The sequence below is a fragment of the Vigna unguiculata genome, chromosome 11, assembly GCF_004118075.2.
Source record: "Vigna unguiculata cultivar IT97K-499-35 chromosome 11, ASM411807v1, whole genome shotgun sequence".
Taxonomy (NCBI): Eukaryota; Viridiplantae; Streptophyta; class Magnoliopsida; order Fabales; family Fabaceae; genus Vigna; species Vigna unguiculata.
The window spans coordinates 12529695-12553766 of NC_040289.1; the positions used below are offsets into that span (position 1 = coordinate 12529695).

The 24072-nt window shown below is 34.7% G+C and overlaps 1 protein-coding gene across 6 annotated transcripts; it reads right to left on the reverse strand.

The window, feature by feature from the left end:
• Positions 1-1702: 1702 nt before the first annotated feature.
• Positions 1703-24072, reverse strand: LOC114170712 (uncharacterized protein ycf45). Of its 6 annotated transcripts, XR_003601128.1 has the most exons (10): positions 23494-24072; positions 22523-22737; positions 17685-17835; positions 16657-16848; positions 15850-16012; positions 15536-15771; positions 10491-10536; positions 8690-8887; positions 8488-8610; positions 2187-2300 (listed from the first exon to the last, which is right to left on the reverse strand). XR_003601128.1 is itself a non-coding variant. In XM_028056252.1 (9 exons), exons 1-9 carry the CDS (start codon positions 23884-23886, stop codon positions 1998-2000), a joined length of 1956 nt encoding a protein of 651 aa, XP_027912053.1. In that variant the 5' UTR covers positions 23887-24067; the 3' UTR covers positions 1703-1997. The 6 variants fall into 6 exon arrangements, 5 of the variants coding, with proteins under 5 accessions (XP_027912053.1, XP_027912054.1, XP_027912057.1 ...); XM_028056252.1 differs by lacking the exon at positions 10491-10536 and having other exon boundaries at positions 1703-2300; positions 8690-8869; positions 23494-24067; XM_028056253.1 differs by lacking the exons at positions 8488-8610; positions 8690-8887; positions 10491-10536 and having other exon boundaries at positions 1703-2300; positions 23494-24071.

Below are 24072 nucleotides of genomic sequence, written 5' to 3' on the forward strand. Positions count from 1 at the left end.
AAGTACAAGGGTTTAGAAATCGATAGAAAATATCAAATTTGAAATAACAAACATTGGCTATGTTTGAACATATACATATTTGACATTGAAAATTGGGAAATTTACCACCACACAACATCTACCAATATTTTCAAGACAAGAACAAATATTTGTACAAGAGCCTCCACAATTACTACCACCACCACGACTATACAAGGCTAGTATAGTTCAATGATGGTGAGACAAAACATTATGTCTCCTAGACACAACCACTTTTCATGACAGTATAGAATAATTTGAATTTTAGCAATTAATGGCATGTGTTTCTTACTTTCAATAATCAATACACTGGAGCATAATTGGAGGGAAGTCCTCCAAAAATAGCATAAACATGTTCTTCATGATGCACAAAAACACCAAAATTAGTGAGTTCATGAATGTAACTTATATTCTTAAGAAGATAATTTTCAATTGTTTTGGAATCAAGTACAATAACATGTATCGCAACACAATTGTTGTGCATGAGATTCAGTTTGAAGACTAAAGTATACATCAATTTTCTCCCAAACCTTATATGAGTGATTAGAGCCAAGAACATGGTCTTCAAAATTAACATTGTCAATAATACAACCATGTCGAGTAAGATATTGAGGTGGAACCATTGGATTTACAATAAATTGTTATAATTGATGAGATTTGATTATTTGTTCATCATGTCACCAATAAAAATAATCTGAGTCACCAAATTGTTTAACAATTGAGGTTGGAAAAGACTACAAAGCAAAAGCCATAAAAACAAAGATGTCGCAAAGTGTAATTTAACAAACTTAAACCTAAATGAACAATTTGTAATTGTGAAGCACACAAAGTGAAAAGACGAAAAAATATACACAAACAAAGACGACAAAGATTATAGCAGAATCACGAAGAAAGCGATCGAAGACAACTAGTAGAGAAATTGAATTCAATTGAAGAATGAATTGATTTTATTATCATGTCTCACAATAGGAATACACAGTTGTATTTATTGGTCCCACTTACAACAAAAGCTATTATAAATAGTTAACAGCTACAAAGGTCTAACAGTTGAACAAACTGATTACTAACAATTTTACAAACTAACTTGTTTCTGTGGATGGCAAAACAGGCCAGTCCGACCTATTTTGATCCGGCCCGATCAACTAATGGCCTGACCCATCAGTGACCCGTAAAAAATGAATTGGGCCAGGATGGCCAATCAAACAAAAACATGTCAATAATGATAATCGATCTCATACAATACAAACTAATGGACTAGACCAGATCAACCTCTCACCTTCTTTTATTCTTTTTAGTTTTTTTTCTAATTTTTTAAATTTATTTTCAAATTTTTTAATTTTTTAATTTTTAAAATTTGTTAATGTATACATATAAATAAATATTAAAAACATATTTAATCATATAAAATATTTTATAATCTTTTAATTGATTAATTAATGTTTTTAATTAGATAAATTAAAATAATTATTACATTCACATATTAAATTATTCTATTATAACTAATAATTGAAACTTAATAAAAGTCAAGACAATTTACATACACCTTCATTTTTTAGGACATCTATGAGAGAGTCATCAAACTTCAAAGTACACAATTTCTTGAATGAAGTAATTGACCTTATGATGCTCTATCTTAATGAACTTGAAGTGAGATCATTAAATAAGCTGATAAAAATAATACAAATTTTGTACAAACGAAAGTACACAACGGTGATATTAGATGTGGTATGCTGTACATCTTGTTTTACACTTCATAAATCACTGCAAAATGTTTTTCTACATGTTTACAAATTACATGGCTTGTACAGTTTTATACCCTTGCAACACGAGGGTTTATATTTAATCTTCATATTTCATGAATATACAATTGAGTCTATCTTTGTATCTATCACCTTCCATTTCAATATATCAATTTTCTTCGGTCAAGGTTGAATGCATAAAAGGATGTACGAACGGCAATTGAAACACAACAAGGGAACCTACTCGGGTAGAAGGGGCAATCTATCCAGAGTGTTGAATGAGCCATTCACTTGGCCATTGGAGGAAAATTCATTTAATTCACTATCGAACTCAAAAGTTTCACTACTTTTTACTTCATCAGTTTCATAATGGGATGGAAGTATGCGTAGATGTACACCTGACTCTCCACTGATTTTCCTTATTTCTAGTTGGTATTTACGAACAAGTTCTAGCTGCTGAGATATTATGTGAGATGATCTTGGTAGTAGATCCACAGGTTCTCCCTTCAGAATAACCGTATGCTCTATAGCCATTCGTGCCTCCTGAAATATGCAGAAAGAGATTGTGCCAACCATTATTAAGTAACTTTAACTGACGTGTGTATATATTGAATTTCAGTTGCAAAATATGGCACACTGTTTCATACCAGCTCAAGAATACAGCAAACGTTGAGTATGGAATCCATTTCTACTTCATTCAGTTCATAATATCAGTAATCAATCATCAAATATTGATTGACAGTAGATAGAATCGGGTCTCTTTGGATAAAGTTAGCCCTCATAAGTAAATAAAATCTTAGTTTTACTTAAAACCTAACTCAATCCTATTAAATTAACTCATCAAGTAAGGACTACCAATCTGAATAACCTTTATCTAAGTCATATATATGTCTTGCTACTGCGGGACCATTCCACTGTCAACAGAGTTAATTACGTGATTGGCAAATTATCTCGTCATCAAAACCAGCCAAATGTATACTAATTTTATATTGTAAATGTTATTCTCTTTTATTAGGATACATTGTGGAGTAATTGTATATCTAGCAGTTTAGATATTTTAATGGACAACATATATGTATGTATTCAATTTATATGAGAGAATTCTCCAAGAGGAGAACACATAATTTTACCCACACATTTTCTAGAGTCTAACATGGTATTGGACTGGATTACGATCCTATCTTGATATTATCTCAATTTCACGAACCTCGAACATGACATTGCATTGTTGCAACAAGACTGTCTGTCCATCTCAGAATTTTATTCCCAATTTATAAATCTTTGGTCAGAATTTGAAGGTGTTCGTTCCAATCTCATGAATCGAGATCTGGTTCCTGTTTTTGGATACATGCTTAATGAGTTGCTTCGTGAAGAACAACGACTCCTCACACAATCAACCATGGACCATCAACAATCAACACATGCTCCCGTGACTTACGCTGCTAAAGTCCAACCACGAAATCGTGACTTGAGTGTTGTCCAATATTTTTGTTGCAAAAAGTTTGGTCATTATGCTTCCAATTGTGTTCACAAATTACTGCAAAAAAGATCGGCACATTCTTAAAGATTGTCCCACAAGGCCGTCCAAGAAATCTGCCACTGCTTTGACTATCTTTGTTGGTACTTTGATTCTAAATCCTTCTGCCTCTAATCAACCCTTGACCCCTGAGATGGTTCAGCAAATGATCATTTTGGCATCTTCTGCTTTGGGCATTTCAAGTAAAAAAATTTCCATCTCTCCCCTCTGGTACTTTGATTCTGGTGCCTCAAACCATATGACCAACAATCCCCACCTCCTTACTAATTCCACCAAATATTCTGGAAACCTCATGATTCATACTGATGAAAATCATTTGTCTATAACAAATATTGGTGACATTTCTTCGTCTCTCACCGATGTCTTTGTCTCTCTTGGCCTCACTACTAATCTCATTTCTATTGGTCAATTAGTTGACAATAATTGTCATGTCGAATTCTCACACTCTGGTTGTCTTGTGCAGGATCAACGATCAGGGAAAATGATTGCGAAGGGGCCTAAAGTTGGACGTCTTTTTCCTCTTCATTTACCTTTGTCCTCCATTCATAGCTTACCTTTTATTTCTTGTAATTTCTTGTAATTCTGCTCATTTATATTACCATTTGTGGCATAAGCGTCTTGGACATCCAAATTCATATGTCCTTCATGCTATGCTTAAATCTGGTTTTCTTGGCAATAAAAATTCTCCACCTCTTCATGTTGTTCAATGTGATTGCATTTCTTGTAAGCTTGGCAAAAGTAAAATTTTATCATTTCCAAAACATAAATCCATAGTCATGTATGAAGATAGCCCCTGTTCCGTCTCATGCTAAGTACAAATACTGTCACTTTTATTGACGATTATAGTCGTTTCACATGGGTTTATTTCTTGCGGTCTAAACATGAAGTTTTCTCTACATTCAAACTTTTTCATGCTTATGTTCAGACCCAACTTACTTCCAAAATTAAAATTTTGCAATTTGATAATGGGGAAGTATACATCTCATTTGTTTCAGGAATTCCTTCAATCTAATGGTATCATATCTCAACGGTCTTGTCCTTCAACTCCCAACAGAATGGGGTAGCTGAACGGAAAAATCGTCATTTACTAGATGTTGTTCGTACTCTTTTATAGGAATCTTATGTGCCATCTAGGTTTTGGTGTGAAGCTCTATCCACTATGGTTCACCTCATCAATCGTTTGCCATCACCATCATTACATAATGATTCTCCTTTCACTCGGCTGTTTGGCGATCCACTTGACTATTCCACTCTTCGTACCTTTGGTTGCGTGTGTTATGTCCATCTTCCTTCACACGAAGGTCATAAACTCACTGCTCAATATGTTGAATGTGTTTTTCCTTGCTATTCTTCTCAGCAAAAGGGTTTTCTATGTTATGATCTCCATCTTGATAGGATTCACATCTCTAAAAATGTCATTTTGTTAGAAAATAAATATCATTTTGCCACTCACCATGACTCTCCTCGTTCTCCAATTTTTGTTTTGCCAATGTTTTCTAATTCTTTTGCAGAAAAACCTCTCTTGGTTTATCAAAGACGGTGTAAGACCACTCACCATCAGTCTACACCATCTCTTGGACCCCCTCAAAATCATTCCTGGGTAGCTGATCCTCTCCCAACAGACCCAACACCTTTACGTTGTAGCACCCACGTTCATAAACCACCTGAAAAGTATAGTTTATCCTTAACCGCAACTTTGTCCTCTGTTTCTATTCCTTCATCTTATAAGCAGGCAATGGAGCATGAATGTTGGCAGCGGACTATTGAAGCAGAACTCTTGGCACTTGAAAAAAATCAAACATGGGATGTTGTGCCATGTCCTCCCTCTGTTAAACCTTTGGGCAGCAAATTTGTGTTTTCCATTAAACTTCGTTTCGATGGATCAATTGATCGTCACAAAGCTCAGTTGGTTGTGTTGGGAAATAAACAAGAGTATGGACTTGACGATGATGAGACCTTCGCACCGGTAGCCAAGATGACCAATGTTCGCACTATTGTAGCACTAGTTGTGTCTCAATCTTGATCCTTACATCAAATGGACATCAAAAACACTTTTCTTCCTGGAGACCTCAAGGAAGAAGTTTACATCAAACTTCCTACCTACTGGTATGCTTGCACCACTTAATACTGTTTGTAGACTAAAACACTCTTTATATGGTTTGAAACAGTCACCACAAGTATGGTTTGAAAAGTTTAGATCCACACTACTTGGTTTCTCCTTCACCCAAAGTCAATATGATTCATCTCTTTTTCTACAAAGGACTTCTAAATGACTTGTCATACTCCTTGCTTATGTGGATGATATCGTGGTGACCGGTTTTGATGAAGAGGATATTTCTCAACTTAAAACATTGTTGCATTCAACTTTCCACATGAAAGACCTTGGCCGACTCAACTACTTCTTGGGTTTAGAGGTGCATTATGCACCCACTAGCATATTTGTAAATCAACACAAATATATTGATGATTTGATTGCGCTAGCCAGCCTGACTAAATCCACATTTAGACGAGATGAAGGTGACCTTCTTGAAGATCCTACTTTTTATCGCAAGTTGGTTGGTAGTCTTATATACCTAAGTTAACCATCACTCCTTCAAATATTTCTTTTGCTGTTAACACAGTGAATAAGTTCATGCAATCTCCTAGACATTACCACCTCTCTGCAGTGCACCGAATTATCCGTTATCTCCTTGGCACTTCTCATCGTGGTTTATTTTTTCCCACTGGTTCACCTGTGACTCTCCAAGCTTACAGCAATGTTGATTGGGCTGGATGTCCAGATACGAGGCAATCTACTACTGGTTGGTGTATGTTTCTAAGCAATGCTTCCATTTCATGGAAATGTAAGAAACAAGATTTTGTCTCGATACTGAAGTTGAGTATCGTGTCATGTCTGCTGCATGCTTTGAAATAATTTGGCTTCGTGGTCTTCTCACTAAGCTTGGATTCTCTCCATCCCAACCGACACCATTACATGCTGACAACACAAGTGCCATCCAAATTGCAGCCAATCCAGTTTACCATGAACGCACAAAGCACATAGAATTTGATTGCTGCTCCATCAGGGATGCCTATGATCGCCGAATTATCACACTTCCTCATGTTTCAACCTCTATTTAGATTGCAGACATCCTCACCAAATCATTGACTCGACAACATCATAATTTCCTAGTTGGCAAATTGAAGTTGGTCGACTTATAGGTATCAAATTGAGGGGGGATGTCAACGAAGTTAATTACGTGATTGGCAAATTATCTCGTCATCAAAACCAGCAAAATCTATGCTAATTTTGTATTGTAAATATTATTCTTTTATTAGGATACATTGTATATCTGGCAGTTTAGATATTTTAATGGGCAGCAAATATGTATGTATTCAATATATATATATATATATATATATATATATGAGAGAATTCTCCAAGAGGAGAACACAGGTTTACCCACACATTTTCTAGAGTCTAACATTCACCACCCTAGAGGCTACAATACAAGCCATGCACAAAGAAAACGCAACAAAAACAGTTTATAAGTGACTCTAAGACAACTTTCCAACACTCTCATGTCCAAGGGCTCGGCCTAGAACATGGCAATGCAAATATACAGATAATAGATCTGAGATGAGCATTGATACCACAAAAAATTATGTTATGAATTAACTCAACTCCATCAAATCAGCTTAAAAAGTGAAATCTATCAAAACTTTATTTGTCATATCACTAACGATAGTTAGACTAATCCGTCACCCATGAAATTAAAATTAAGATAGTCTCCAAATAGTTGTCAACTAAGGCAAGATAGGAGTGTACACAAAAAGGCGACTTTCCAATAGAAAATAAAAAGAAAATGAAATAAATTTATAATAAGCTTGTGTACAAGTAAAAAAGTAAGTTTTTGCAGAAGTCAAACAAGCTTTTAAGAAGTTCATCTGAAATTTTCTATACATTAGCTTATGCATATACTAATTTTAAATATAAACAAATTGATTTTATTTTCTTCTTAGTGTTTCTAGAGAAGTTTATTAGAACAACACTCAGTGAGATTTTTCTCCTCACCTTGTCAATCAACACAATTAAGAAAAGCACCACCACCATGCAGCAAGGTTAGTTCTATATTTACCATCACTCTAGCTCTCTCCTATGCAAAGAAGGTTGGCTCAAATCCAATAGTGGATAAAAAATATTACTTGCAATGGATATGGTGGTTTTGTCAATCAAATGATTATGGGTCCCGTAAAGATAACGAGCAGAAAGACTTTACGGAGAAAAATGTGAATTCTTTAGTATTCAACTACCCCATATCGCTATACAACTCTAACCAATTCCATACCACTATATATAACTACATATTTGTTATAACCTGTAACTAGAACTTGAAAGATCTTTAGAAATTATTTCTTTTTAATTGAATAAGATATTGCACTAATTAATGCTTTCTGTTTTATATTTTTAATAATTTTAATAACAAAATAATATTTTTGTTTTACTAATTGCTAAAAGAAACGGCACATCAAATTATTCATTTAACTAAAATGATGATATTGGTACCATTGGATGTGGGCTTTAGATAAAAAGTACCAGTACTACCTATGTAGGAATGCTTGGCTACGGGTCTTCTCTAAAACTGGGGTATGGTAAAGAAAAGTCTGCTATACTACCTAAATCTTAGTCATTATCATCCACTCATTCCTACTCCTTCGCCACAATTACATTGATCACGCTGCATCTGTTGTTTCAACCTACGTCAATTTTCTTAATTCTGTTTCCAAATTAAAGTCACCTAAATTGCAACTCAGGCCATTAAGGGCATCCTCATCATCATTTTAGGAACACATTTCACTGCTTCAAACAATTTCCGCAACTACATTTCAATGCTAATTTTAAACAATTAATACTTAATTTGGATATCCACTGCATTTCTTGTAAGAAACACCACAAATTTAGTAATGAAGTTACAAATAAACAAGCAAAGATACCACAGAAAAGCAATAATGAAAATATATTATGCTGAGACCAGAATCCAAACAGCTAAATGACTATTTCTGAATTCATTTCCATATGTCTAGGGCTAAATATAGGACTTGAGCTATCTATGTCTTACACAACTAGTGATTTTAACCATGAATTGATAGCCTCAAATAAAAGAAAAAAAAAAGGGAAAAGGAAAGATGTTAAAACTACAACATTTAAATTACCTCCAAAGCATCAATCATCTCTGATGATTTTATCTTGTCTGTTACTTCAAAGTCCTTTACACCATCTTCATAATCACTTACTAATGCCCGTATAGCTTTTGTTACATGATCCAAAGAACTTGTCTAGAAGGGAAAAATAATATTTTTTTAGAAAAAGTGTATGACAGAGTATAGATGTAAACGTAATGTTAGAAATCATTACCTTTGTTACATAAATGGGAATATCATGAGATCTAGCAGCAGCCTGGATCCCTGGATTCTTTTTAAGCTTTGATTGCAAGGCAAGCAAAGCATTTGCTTCACTAATATTATCAGTTAATTGAATGCCCCCATCATTGATTTTCAACTGCTTAATCCCTTGAATAACAGTTGCGTCTAAAATCTAGAATTACTGACCAGTCTGTAAGTTAACCAGATGATAAAATATAAAAACAAAAAAGAATTATTAATTACTCTGCTAGACCAACAATGCTTTAAACTCCATACTCCCTACGTTTGCAGGAGTTACTCTTGACTCACAATAAAATGGGTTTATCTAATTGTCAACACTGTCAACATCAAATCAGAAGTGAAAGGCACCAGAATACACTAAATGGGAGAAAGAAATTTAAGGAAATTCAAGCTCAAATTTTATTTGGATAAAAAAACTGCATACCTGTTAGAGTAGTTAGTTTTAGAGTGAGTTAACTAACTCTAAATAATGTTTGTTGGGGCTGATGAGGTGGTTATGAATTAAGTTGTAAAATTCTCTTTGTATCTCATTATCTATCAACAAAGATTTGGATTCAGGAGAAAACATTTTTGACAAGCTAAAATAGTATGTTGTTGGGAGATTTTAGAGATCTTTATGTAATCATATTATTCTATGGTTAGAGTTCTCTATATGTAGAGGCTGGTGTATTGTTTCAGTGAATCAATTCAATAAAATCTTTTCTCTCAGTTTAATCTTTTTCAAGTTGATATCAAAGTCCTCGACTCAAGGGCTCTACTTTCGCATTTCTTCATAGCCATCTTAGTTGTGGTTCGTATTTTTAGGGTTGCTTAAAGTGCATCTATTTTCTTTGATTATTGGGGTCGCCTGAAATGCACCCAACTTGTCTTTCACAACCACCAACTATGTCACGCCTTTTCCACTACCATTGCGATTGTTGAATGTTAAGGGATTTTGTGTCCTTGTACGAATGGGTTAACCTTTTTCGTAACAATGGTATCAGAGCCTTGCAACGAACCCAATGTCTCGAGTTTGGACCTCGGGGAGGAAACTACTCCAACAAAGGGGGAGTTCCGAATTCACCAGGCTGTCAGGTGCTAGCCTCTGAAGGAGGGGTAGTTGTTAAGGGATTTTGTGTTCTTGTACGAACGGGTTAACCTTTTCGTAACATTGAACCTCCAATTAGATTAGCGATCACACGAAGGTATTCACCGTACTCCGATTTGTCGATTGAGTCATCTGCCATCGGCATAGCCATGAAACTACACAGGCATCTTCTTTCTCTATTAGTGGGATTCACCCAACACGTGTTTTTGCCTCCACTTGCTTCATCGTAGTTGCCCTGAGGTGGCAATCATGGTAGTTAGAATCGTTAGAATCGTACGATTCGTATCGCGATATGGTTCGAAATTTTGGTCCAACGAAACGTATCAGTAGATGAATCGTTTTCTGACTTGAATCGTGTTCTGAATCGGATGAATCGTGTAGGAATCGTATGATTCCCGATTCAGTTTCGTTTCAGCCGATTCTGCCCACGCTTACACTTCCCCAAAATATTTCTCAAAATACACATCTCACGAGACACACTACCTACACGCTACTCAGACCTGCTACTCACACCGGATGAGCTTCACGCAACATGCAATACACATCGAAAATGAAAAAACCCAAACTGAAGAGTCACATTTGGAAGGATATTTGGTTATAAATTAAGAAGGGAAAGAAATATGAGATGCATAAGAAGGTGGAGAAGAGGCATAAAGTGCAAGAGAAAAGAAGAAGCATAAAAAACCTGACTGCCCGTGAAGAAGAAAGCACCGCGTGAAGAAGAAAGCATCCTGAAAGCATTTGGAACAGGTTTGCTGAAGTGTTTTTTGCTCAAATGTTTTTTGCCTAAATGTTTTTTGCCCAAATGTTTTCAAATGTTTTCTGCCACTGGCTTTTTCATATATTCCTTTTTATGAATTTTCTAGATTTTTAATTTTAATAATATTTAATTTACTGTAAAAGTAAATGTACATCACATCAACCTTTTATTTCACTTTTACGGAAACCTTCACACGTGATCTTTCTTTACGTTTTTATTTTTTGTTTAAATTCCATCTTTTTAGCATAAAGATCAGAATCTACGTTTCTTTTTCAAATAAAATATGTTTTATACTTTAAAATAATTTAGCATAATTTACGTTTCTTTTTCATAGTTTACTAAAACATAATTAATCTTTAAAATAAAGTATATGTTTTATGCTTTATATTTTGATAGTTCTTTTTATATTTTTTTTATTCTGAATGTTAATTTAAATTTTTTTATTCTGAATGTTAATTTATATTTTTTTATTCTGAATGTTAATTTATATTTTTTTATTATGAATGTTAATTTATATTTTTTTAAGAAATGTTGGTTTGAATTTATTCTTATTTGTAGAATTAAAAAGAGTATGTCTCAAACAAAGAGAAAGAAAGAAATAGATATTACATGGAATCATTGTGACACTGTTCCTCCTCATAGACTTTTAGTCAAGTGCAAATATTGTTCACATACTTGTTGGGGTGGTGTAGCAAGAATGAAATATCATCTTGCTGGAACAAAGGAGAATGTCATTGCTTGTACATCTGTTCCTAATGATGTTAGAGAAATGTTTTTGAAGTTGTTAGAAGATAAAGAAAAAATAAAAGAAGCAAATCGGGTAGACTGTTTTGAAGAAACAGATATTCAATGTAGTAAGAAGGGGAAACAAGGAGTTGCAAAACAGTCAACCATAAATGAAATGTTTAAAGATAGAGAGTTGGTGATTCAAGATATTTGCAACTGCATATATGGGAATGCTTTGCCATTTAATTTGGCAAGAAGCTCCTTATTTACCCAAATGTTGAAATCTGTTGGGGAATATGGAAAGGGTTTAAAGCCTCCAACTTATCATGAAGTTAGAGTATCTTATCTGAAATATAAGGTTGAATGGGAAAAATGGGGATGTACTTTGATGTGTGATGGTTGGACAGATGGAAAAGGGAGGTCTCTTACCAACTTTTTAGTTAATAGTCCAAGCGGAACAGTGTTCTTAAAATCTATTGATACAAGTAATGTGATCCAAGATGCTAAACAAATGTTTGAATTGTTAGATTCTGTGATTGAAGAAATTGGGGAGGATAATGTCGTGCAAGTTGTGACAGATGGTGCTTCTAATTTTGTGGCAGCAGGAAAGATGTTAGAAGAGAAGAGAACTAAACTATTTTGGTCTCCGTGTGCAGCTCATTGTCTTGACTTAATTCTTGAAGACATTGGTGAACTTCTAGTATTTTAGAATACGATTGCAAATGCAAAAAAAAGTCACAACTTTCATTTATAGACACACATGGGTTCTAAATTTATATAGAAAATATTCTAAAGGAAAAGAATTAGCTCGACCAGCAGTCACAAGATTTGCAACTGCTTTTCTAACCCTTCAGTGTATAGCACAACAGAAAAATGCTCTTCGAGGTATGTTTGTTTCAGAAGCATGGACAACTAGTAAACATGCTAGTAAGACTGAACGTAAACAAGTAGTGAGCATTGTTTTATCTGATGTTAGATTTTGGAAATCTATCCAATATTGCCTGAAGTGTGTCACTCCACTTGTAAAAATACTAAGGCTTGTGGATGGAGACTCAAAACCTGCAATGCCATATATTTATGAAGCTATAGATAGAGCTAAAGAGTAAATAGCTGCAAATTTCAAGAATGAAGAATCTCGTTATAAAAAGGTGTGGAAAATAATTGATACTCGTTGGAATTTGCAGTTACATAGACCTCTTCATGCTACTACTTACTACCTTAATCCTAAGTAAGTAACTAACACTATACTTTCTTAGATTACAATTTCATAACTATAACACTATACTTCTTTTTTATATTAGATTTCATTATGACAAAAACTTCAATCCGGATGAAGAGGTTTCATATGGTTTGTATGAGACCATAGAAAAAATGATCCCTGATAGAAGGATTAGATTTCAACTTGATCAACTTGATAGATTTAAGAAAGCCCAAGGATTATTTGGAAGAAGCATGGCAATTGACACTAGGGATAAGAAGCAACCTGGTATAAATTTTTTTTTTTTTCAAGATTTTATTAAAAGCATAATTTCACAATTATAAATGTTAGTTTTGACATTGCAGCTCTTTGGTGGGGAAGTTATGGTGTTGAAGGTAAAGAGTTGCAAAATCTAGCAATGAGAATTTTAAGTCTCACTTGTAGTGCTACTGGTTGTGAAAGAAACTGGAGCATATTTGATCAAGTCCATACCAAAAGAAGAAACCGCTTGGAACAACAAAGATTAAATGCTCTTGTCTTTGTTAAATATAATCTTCAACTTGAAATGAGACAAAAGGTTAGAGAAGAGAAAGGAGATACATATGATCCTACATGTCTATCTGATATTGAATCAGATGATGAGTGGATTACTGAAAAAGAGGATCCTTGTCTACCAAACAATGTTTCATGGATGGATATACATGAATCTTTTACTCCTGAAGAGGGAGCTCGAAGCAAGAAAAGGAAGAGGGGTCCAAGAAACTTAAACATAAAGGAAAAATCTACTACACCAGCAAATGATGATGGAATTGAAGGGATGGTTGAAGAAGTTGAGGAAGAGGATGAAGAAGATGAAGATGAGTTGCCATAGAATGTTATATTAGATGAAGAAGATGATCTAAGTGACATTGATCTTGGAGATGATGAATGAAAGAATAAAATTAAGATGTAACATTTAAATTGGAGATCTTGATTTAATTATAATATATGATATTTTTAATGTTTTTTATTTATCATGTATCTTACGATTCAAAGTAAGATTCGATTCACGATTCAAAAAAATTCAAAAAACGATTCACGATACGAATCTCGATTCGATAACCATGATGCTAACTACAAAAATCGGTAGAGATTATATGTTGTACTCCAGTGCAGTGAAATTTGAGAAGACTACAAATATTTATTCCATGTCATAGGACATAGTCTACATCTAAAACCAATTCAGGAAAAATGTTTTTAAAGAGTAAAAGGTTTTTTGTTCTAATCAATCGATTAAGAGTTTGAATAATCAATTAAATTGTTCATGAGAGGTTCAAAAACAATATAATTAATTATCAGTTTTGATATCCAATTAAACTAGAAAACATTTTTAAGTGTTTTCAATTTTCTCAGTAAATTCTTGTATCATTGCTTTCCAATTCTTGTATCAATCTTGGTTCTCAATTTCATTGCATCTTGGTTTTCTAACTAAAAGTGTTTCACAAAGAATTTCAAGAAAGGGAATCTTTTTGAAAGAAGTTTCAAAACCAATTCACCTCTCCTCTAGGTTTAACTTAGCTATCTTGTTACATTCCTCGTTAACAAAGAGAACAAAACCAAGAACGTAGGCTAGAGACCCTGTGCAATATTATTTCAGCAAATTCGCAGATCCTGGACATGAACAATCACATACAAAGAAAGACACTTCATTTTACACAGGATTTTCACTGTTCCAACAGTAAAATATCATCTATACAAAAGGACCCCAAACACTCCCCAAAATATCTTATTATGCAACATCTTCATTTCCGCTAAACATCTCACTATGCAACACCAAAGTTTCCCCATTGTCATTGATGCAGTTAGAGTTTTTGCATCAATTCAACAAGAATTGAAGGATGAGAATTGGGTTCAAGGCATAAATGAAGAGATGAATGCCTAAGAAAAGAACCAAACATGGATGATTTTGACAAGCAACAGATAAAAGGTAGTAGGATGCAGGTGGGTTTTATAACGTAAAGTATAAATTTGATGGCACATTGGATTGTTACAAAGCAACATTAGTTGCTAAAGAATATACTAGGACTTATGGTGTTGATTATAGGAGACATTCACTCCAAGGGCAAAGGTAAATACTCTTAGAATCATTCTCTCACTAGCAACTTTTTTTGGTTAGAAATAGCAACAATTTTATATTTAAAATATTTTCTACATGGACATCTAGAGGAAGAAGTCAACATAGAGATTCCTCTAGGTTTGACGTCTCTTGAGAAAGAGAATAAACTATGCTAAATTGAAGAAAACCTTGTACGGACTTAGATAGTAGCTTTGTGCTTGGTTTGGTAAACTCACTTAGATTATGATCTCCATAGGGTATAGACAAAGTCAAGGTGGCCATACTTTGTTCACCAAGCATTCCCTAGAAGGTTAACTTGTGCGAATTGTAATGGCTGAGAATTATTTTGAACCATCTTAAAGTGAAAAATGAAGAGTCTCTGACTCTTTATTGTGGTAATAAATCAACTATTAACATTGTTCACAATAAGTTCAAAATGATAAGACTAGGCACATAGAGATAGACCAACACTTTATTAAAGAAAAACTAGATGGTGGCCTTATCGTTGCTTTATATGTCTCATTCGGGATTTAATTAGCATATTTGTTCACAAAAAGTCTTCCTATTGAACAATCACCCCTTCATTAGCTTGAGGAGGAGTGTTGATTCAAGAGAAAATATTTTTGCTAAGCTACAATAGGATATTGACATATTGTAATTAATTACAAGGGTACTATTGGAGGATTCTAAAAATCTCTTTGGAATCTTTACTTTAGGGTTAGAGTGAGGCTAATGTACTTTTCATTGAATCAATTCAATAAAATCTTTTCTCTCATACAGCTTAATCCTTTTCATGTATTACTGTATCAAAACATATAATAACATCAAGAGAATTAAGAAGCACACAACAAGTAAGCAAACATAACAGGAGTAAACTTTGTGTTAATATCAACATTTACTCCATGCATTTGTTTGTGGTAGGGTTTTGGCTATTGGATAAGAATGTCTTACCCCGTAACAAAACAGGCTAAGTGGCGATTTATGTTCCCAGGAATCTTCTACCAAGTCAACCGGCAACTTGAAAAGTAATTCATTTTGGCTGGTTTGATCATCAGCTCCCTCCGTAATTTCTTCAAACATAATTTCACCATTTTTTTGAAGAGAACTGTCACTAACAGGTCCATTGTCTAAAATCTCTTCCTGCTCTTGAGACTTCATCTTCCGTATTTCTACATTTGGAAAACGACCTACACCAACAAATCAAAGAGAAAAAATTCATGTGCCAATGCACTACAACAGTTTAATCTTACAGTGTGGCAGCTTACCAGAAAGAATAGCATCTACAGTTGCTTCAAGGCTACGGTGAATACGCAATTCTGTCTTTGAAATAATCTCCACTCCACAACTAAATGTAGATGGGCCTTTCCTCTCCAATACAGTCTTCTGAACACCCCTGCGACTGGCCTCTTCATCCCCTAGCGTCACGCTCTAAAACATGATAATATAACTTCAGTAACCAAAAGGAATAATTATGCCCATAATTTAGATGCTCCAGGTGATTGTAAATTCAATTATTAAAACATGAAGCAGAGAAAAAACATATATTTTTTACCATGCTACATCACACTTTTTGAACTAGTGCAATAAGTTTGTAACTGCTAAGAGACATAATATAAAAGTACACCATGTGTCTTTCACCTAACAATCCAAATCTTTGGAACAATTGGATAATAATTGGCGTCTCCGTTACAGTGTTTTCAAGCCATCGAAAGCAATATATTTCAGACTCAAGTATGTTACAATGTAATTCCCTATCACACTCACATTGATATTGATGTATAAAGCTGACAACTCTGGGTTTAAGTCATACAGTCAACACCATGTCACTTTCATTCTTGTGCCACTAATCCATTTCAGATTACAAAACACATTACAGATCACACATTGGCAGAAGTTAAAATACCAAGTGTGTTTTGATTAACTTAACTTTAGGAAAAAAAATTTCTAAAAGCTTCGTGCTAAAGCTTTAAAATTGTTCTGAAAACTCATTGCAAAATAGGAGCTAAATCTAATTCAATTACGAAATAGAAGAAATCAACTTGCCATCCTGCTTAAGATGTAGGTATACTCACCTGTATCCCTCCAACAAGCATCTCTAATGAAGGATTCATTATCAGATTCTCAATTGTGATTCCATGAGCAGTGGCAACAAGCTGAATCCCACGTTGTGCAATTGTGCTCGCAGCCATTGCTTCAAGTTTTGTACCAATCTCATCAATTACAATAACTTGTGGCATGTGATTTTCAACTGCTTCTATCAGTACCTGAATAATTACACAATAACCATAGAAATGTGGTCAGATTATACTACGAAACATCCCTTGCAGAACCAAAAAGAACCTCCTTTTAGGATCTAACGGATATAAGAAGGAAAGTAAAATGCAAGGAATGGAATGAACAGCACCCCGAAGAACTATCACTTCAAACAATCATTCTCTGCTTGTTTGCTTCCCATAAACAGCATACATTCTGCTCTATATTTCACAGCGTGAAAAGCTTACTGCATTTTTGTAACAGGTGAAAAATTATTCAAGTACAAAGCAAATTGGAATAGTTACTAATTCTGGAGTCGTTCCTATCAAGTTTTTAAACTAGAACCTTAACCAGCCAAGTAAAAGAATTAAGCTGATTTCTCAAAAGTACTTCTCGAGGATAGACCTCAACAGAAAACTGAGTAATGATGACAGCAAGTAATTGAGTTCCATAGTTCCTCTAAAATTATTGACTCTAGAGATATAATAATATGGAGAAAATAAAATTGTTTAAAGCACCACCAGAACTGGAAGCACCCTTGTTTCAAAAAAGAGAGGGTGGGCTGTTCACATTTCATTAGATGGTTAGAGGCAAATTGAAAGCCAAGCTCCCCAAGGGAAAAAGAGAAATATAGCCTATGTAAACCGTACATTGTGGAAGTAGCAGCGAAATTTCAGAGTCGTTCAATCTGATTGATTCATTGTATAATATTTTAAAGAATGTACATAGAAAAAGGTAAAAATAAGTTCGAACTGCTTGCAGAACATTCTCAGTCACCACCGATAATATAGTTACACCTTCAACATAAAGAAACAAGAGGTTTTGCTCCAGCAATTACAGCTAATACCTTATGTTGTGCATCAGAATTAGGAACTTGCATTCGTCGCGCATTGCCTATTCCAGCATGAGGAATATCACCATCACCCCCAATTTCGTTGGAGGTGTCCACAATCATCACCCGTTTCTTGTAATCATTTGCCAGCATCCTAGCAATTTCCCTAAAATGTAGAATAAAGTCGTGTTCAGTTCCCATGGGTAGATGAGTATAATAGTGATAAGGGGAAAATGTGTTTAGTCCATGTACTTTTGATCAAACTTGGTTTCAGTCTGTATACTTTTAAATTAATAAATTAGTCTTCAAACTTTAGAAACACGTGTGAATTTAATCTCTTCTCTAACTTTGTGGCATAAAAAAACTATTACTAAATGTTAAGTTAAGCACATATAAAAACTAATTTCAAATATTTTCAAAAGTTTGAGATTGGGTTTACTAATTTAAAAGTGAAGGTACTAAAATAATGTTTGACAAAAGCTATAAGGACTAAAAACAATGACAATTCATGCTAATGTTCATTGCAAACCTTCCGAGATCAAAATAGGTGATTGGGTACATCTAAAAACATTTGGCCACATAGACAGAGTTCTATGTCTAATAAGCTTTATCCCAAACTTTCAGTACATTACTATGGACCATATTTGGTTCTTAAGCAAGCTGGAGAGGTGAATTTCAAATTACAATTATCACAACAAGCTCGAATTCATCTTGTGTTCTATGCATCTCAACTTAAGGCCATTAGGGTCATTCAATGGAAGTTGTTTTCATCTAGAATTGGAAGGCACTCCAAAAGTGTTCATCCTGGTCTATATTCAAGGAAAACATACTAAAGGATGTTGCAGCAATACAAGTGTTAGTGCAATGGAAGGGAAAAACATCTGAGGGATTAACATGGGAAGTTTTATCTACTATCCAAAACCAATTTCTCGATTTTAACCTTTAGAACAAGGTTATAATTCTGAGGGCAGTTTTGATTGACAGAGACAGATACAACATGATGACAATATCACAGGATTGTTGGTTTGTTATAGGAGGAGGTTTAAAACAATAACTAGAATACATTTGTAAGGTAGTTTCTACAGCTTTGGTTTGCGAATAGTTAGGGACCACTTTTATAAGTTTATGCTAAAAGGGGGGAGTTTTTCAGACAATTTGTTTTCTAAATGGATTAATCCAATGGGAAAGATAATGCTCCTTTGTATATTTTGTTGTATGATTTGTGAAATTAAAGAAGGTCCGATTTACTTTTCTTTGTTTTTTCTAAAAATAGTGTGATTCCTTACACCAATGAAGGTTGCATTTTAGGGTTTACACATCAATTAAGGTTGTCTTTTAGGATTTACACAACAATGAAGGTTGTATAAAAAAATTAGCAATCAGAGGGTCCGAAGGACCAGGAGCTGTGATACCGTGTCAAGTTTAGAAAAAATTAATTTCTCTCTTATTCAGTCTAATTACATACATATTATATATACATAGATTAATTGGAAAATTTTGGAAATAAGTACTGCCCATTCTAGGAAACAAATCCCTACAAAATTAAACCAATATACAAAATTCAAACAATAGGAAACAAATCTAAAACATCCTAAAATATCTCAATAGTATACATCACATAACCAACAAGTTGACATGTCGAAAAAAATCCATATAAGATTGTTCCTTCACCATCTTAGCAAAGTGTTGATCACTTAGATCGTAATTTAAGCCAATGATATGGAAATAGGTTTGAAGTTGGACATGCCAAACTTGTCAAGAACTTTTTCACGTAAGTCTCTTGAGATGCATATATATGCTTTTGATCATGTCATCTAATGATCTCAATCCTTCATTCAGCTCAGTCTTAACCTTATGAATCTCAAATTTACTATTGCTAGCTATAACAATACCATCATAATATAGCAGGAATACTATGAAGTAATCTTCTATTAGAAACTAAAAGTTTTTAAATATAGTGAACGTAGGTTTGGGATTAATCTCCCTTGTGTAGAAAATACACATAGGGGTTGTATTTATAATAAAGAAAATATGGGCTAAGCCCAAAATACATACGAAGAATATAACAATAGAAACTGAAAAATAAGATAGAGATAAGATATTAATTATATCTTAACACTCCCCTTCAAGCTGATGCATACAAATTGTATGTACCAAGCTTGTTACAAATATGACTAATTCTCGATCCTCGTAAAGATTTAGTAAAAAGATCTACTAACTGATCATTTGAGTTAACAAACTCAGTCTTGATGTTTCTAGAGACAATCTTTTCTCAAATGAAATGACAGTAAATCTCAATGTGTTTAGTTCTCTCATGAAACACAGGATTAGAACTGATATGAAGAGCAGTTTGATTGTCACATATAAGTGTCATTTGATTAACATCTCCAGATTGTAACTCTTTGAGCAATTGCTTAAGCCAAACAAGCTCACACGTGATTGAAGCCATGGCTCTATATTCTGCGTCTGCACTAGACCTTCCCACAACACTTTGTTTCTTGCTTTTCCAAGAGATCAAGTTACCTCTAATGGAGACACAATATCCGGATGTAAACCTTCTATCAAAAGGAGATTTGTCCAGTCAACATCTGAATAAAAAACAACTCTTGTATGGTTATTAAAACCATATAATAACCATTTTCCAAGAGATCCTTTAATGTACTTTAATATACGAATGACTGCATTCCAATGACCTTCACATGGAGAATTAAGAAATCGGCTTACCATACTGACTGCAAAAGAAATGTCAAGATGAGTAACTGTAAGATAATTCAATTTCCCAACTAATTTTCTATATTGTTCGGGATCTGACATAGGCTCCCCCTGATTCAATAGAAGTTTAGTATTGGGATCCATAGGTGTGTGTCAACAAATTTTGAACTCATGAACCCATATAAATATCTTGCAAATCGCCATTGAAGAATGTGTTTTTAACATCCAGTTATAAAGAGGCCATTATTGAAGAGTCACCATGTCAATAAATAAACGAACAGAAGCCATCTTCTCCACGGAAGAAAAAGTATCACCATAATCCAACGCAAAGATTTGGGTATAACCTTTGACCACAAGACATGCTTTAAGACGATCAATAGTACCATCAGGTCCAACTTTAATAGCAAAAACCCACTTGCAACCAACAACAGATTTCCCAGACAGTAATGGGACAAGCTCTTAAGTTCCACTATTATGAAGAGCACTTAGTTCATCGAGCATGGCCTGACGCCAACCAAGATAGGCTAAGGCATCATGAACAAATTTTGGAATGGTCACAGAAGAAATAGACGAAAATAAGATAGAGTTAAGATATTAATGATATCTTAACAAAAGTAAACACGTCATATTTACTCACTCAGAGTCATGGTTTCAATGAATTCATCAAACCTCTTGTTCCATTGCCTAGAGGATTGCTTCACACTATACAAAGAATTGTTTAGCTTACATAGTCCTTCTTGTCTTCAATTACAAATCCATTTGTTGTTTCATGTAGATGATCGCTTCTAATTTTCCATGCAGGAAAGCCCTCTTAAACATCCATATGTTCTTGCTCAAGGTTAATCATCTGACATATTTGTGTTTCACCATTAAAGAGGATACATCACGATAATCAATTTCTTCACTCTAGATGAAGCCTCTAGTCACCATTCTTATCTTTAATCTCTTCTTATTAGTACTTGGAATTTCATCATAGCATTTGCAAATGCATTTAGAACTTACCAAAAGAAGTCATGTCTTTAATGGTGTCTAACCATTGAGTCTTCTCCTCATTTGTTAAAGTAGATGATAGCAACTACTAAGGGGAATTCAATAAGCTTTGCATATCCATACCTTTCAGTATCTCTAATTGTTCTCCTCATTCTACCATTGGAAATACACAACTATCATCAACTCTTGCATCTTCATCAACTAACTTTTTTTCAACATGATTGTTGAATTCATCATCCTTTAGTAAGTTAGACACTACTAGTCGCCACCTCAATATTTGCCTTTTCACCATCGTAGCTACTCTCAACACATTCTAAGACTTTTGACTTGTGAAATTTCATCAACAAGTTCAATGAAAAATAAAGAAACTACTACCACTCAAACACCATAAAGACAAGAACAAATATAAAGGATCAAGAAGAAAACAAATCAAACACAAAAAGAATTCAATGTGGTTTGATTATAGCGTTTACAAACTCCAATCTAAATCCATGAGCAAACTTCACAAAAAAAAAAATTCTTCTACCTCTCACGAGTTATAGAAAGAACTTAACAAAGTTTACCACTCAAACATTACTCTCTCAAGAACAACGAAAGTTCACTGACACTCAACAACTCATCTCCAAGCTTTTACATAAGGTGCCTATTTATCCAACACAATAACAACTAACTTCCCATGAATCAGGTTGTGTATCATTCAATAAAATTTGTGGCACATGAAACATGTGCGTCCAGCTTAACCCGAGATGCAAAAACACATTGGACACTCTACATAACAGTAGACATAGCTAGGGTACAAGACGCTCTTCCACTAGACGTGTCTTCAAGAGGAGCTTCACTAGATGACATGCCTTTTCTAGTAGGTGAGAAGCTACTACTGGACACACCTTTCTCAATTGGATGAGATGCTTATACCAAATAACCCACAAAGGGAAAATACACATGTACTGCCAGGCAACCTTACACACTAAGGATAAGATTTTATTCAACCAATTTTTAACAAAATGAGTTATAAGAAAATGATACAACCCTATCTAACAGCATACATATGGCAATCAAGAATAGGAAGAAGTATAATAAATGCAAAATTCTACACTTTCGTGAGGAAACTATTTCATGCATTTTTATCATATGAAGAAAAAGTCACTAACCTAATAATTGTAGTTTTGCCTACTCCTGGAGGTCCAATCAACAACAAAGAAGCCCCATCCTTAATCAAATCTTGCAACAACTTAGCACTCCCTGAAATTGCCCTACCAACTCGACAAGTTAGACCAATAATTGTGCCCTTGCGATTTCTGATAGCACTAATTCGATGCAATGTTCTGCTGATTCCTGCTCGATTATCAACAGCAAAGTCACCAACCTGCAAGATATCCCTCTCATGAATTGACAGTTATAAATAATTATATCTTTCCATGATCAATTTAAGGGTTATGGTTCATGTCCAATCCAAAAACCCCATCTCGTTCGCATTCCACATTTGTGCTTCTAAGCAACAATGGATTATTATATTTTTATACATTGAGCGTTGTCACCACAGCTTGAACTTACGGATTTTCAATCAAATTCCTACATCCTAACTACTCCAAAGGGTACATAAGAGGATTATAACCTAAGTCTACGATAAACTAATTGTTGAGCTATAATTGCATAAGCGCAAGCACTTGCCCATGAACATTTTGCTCATCTTCTTTTCTTGAAGAACATGACAACGCCACTATCTCGTTCTGAGTCAATTTGTGAAGAAAAATATATTTTTTAAGGAGTCGAGTATTACTCGCATAGACATTTTATTCCACAACTATTATCGACTTTTAACTAAGTACTTAAAAGAGAAGAAATTGAAAAGAGTTGAAAGAGGTCACAAATCAAATTTCTCAGATACATAAGCTAATTCTCAGATACACTAGTTAAAATAAAAATTAAGAGTAGTTATATAAGAGTACTGTTACAAATACACAAGCTAATTTTAGCTTAGTGAAAAACTAGCTTCAAATTTGTCATATAGTTTTTTCCCGAAAGTATTTATGGTTAAGCTAAAAACCAGATCCATTTAAAAGAGAAAGGGTAATACTTTAGGGATAACATTAAGTTAATGGTTTATTTATTGTTCCAATACCTGAGCAGTGGCGTGCTCGATATCCTGAACCGTGATAGGATACTCCGATATTACGAAATCACCGGAGGGAAACCTCGCGAGCGGTTTCCGGCCCAAATCCATCACAACCTCAATCAGCTGCGGCAGCTCCGCGTGGTCGCTCACGCGACGCCGCATCTCCTCCGGCAGCAGCGCGAGCAGCCGCCCCAGCTCCACGTCCGGCTCATCCTCCGGGAAAACCGAACCGGACAAGACTGGGAAACTGGCGCGCAGACCGGGGCCGATACGGGGCCGAGGGACAGAGGGAACGACGGGCGGGTAGAATGGTTTCGGCGAAATCGGGTTGGGAAGGGGCGGTTGCTGGGAAAGGTGATGGCAGCAACGAAGCTGAAGCGGAAGAGTGAACCCTAGCATCAGTTTTGGCGGGAACCGTAGAGTGGTGTTGTGCTGCGGTGGCGATTTCTGAGAGAAAGTGTTTTGTAATTTCCGTTTCTCGTGAGGATGAGGCAATATTTTTCCCGGGGTTTGTGGAACAGAGGTGGAGGATTTCAGTTGCGACCGGGACGCAACGTGTTTAATTTTGCTTTTTCCTTTTGGTTA

Coding starts and splice junctions, on each gene's coding strand:
- LOC114170712 (XM_028056252.1), bottom strand. CDS start 23,886: ATGCTAGGGTTCACTCTTCCGCTTCAGCTTCGTTGCTGCCATCACCTT. Junction 8,611..8,689: donor TTCCCATTTATGTAACAAAG/GTAATGATTTCT, acceptor TTTCCCTTCTAG/ACAAGTTCTTTGGATCATGT. Junction 2,301..8,487: donor AGATGATTGATGCTTTGGAG/GTAATTTAAATG, acceptor TGCATATTTCAG/GAGGCACGAATGGCTATAGA.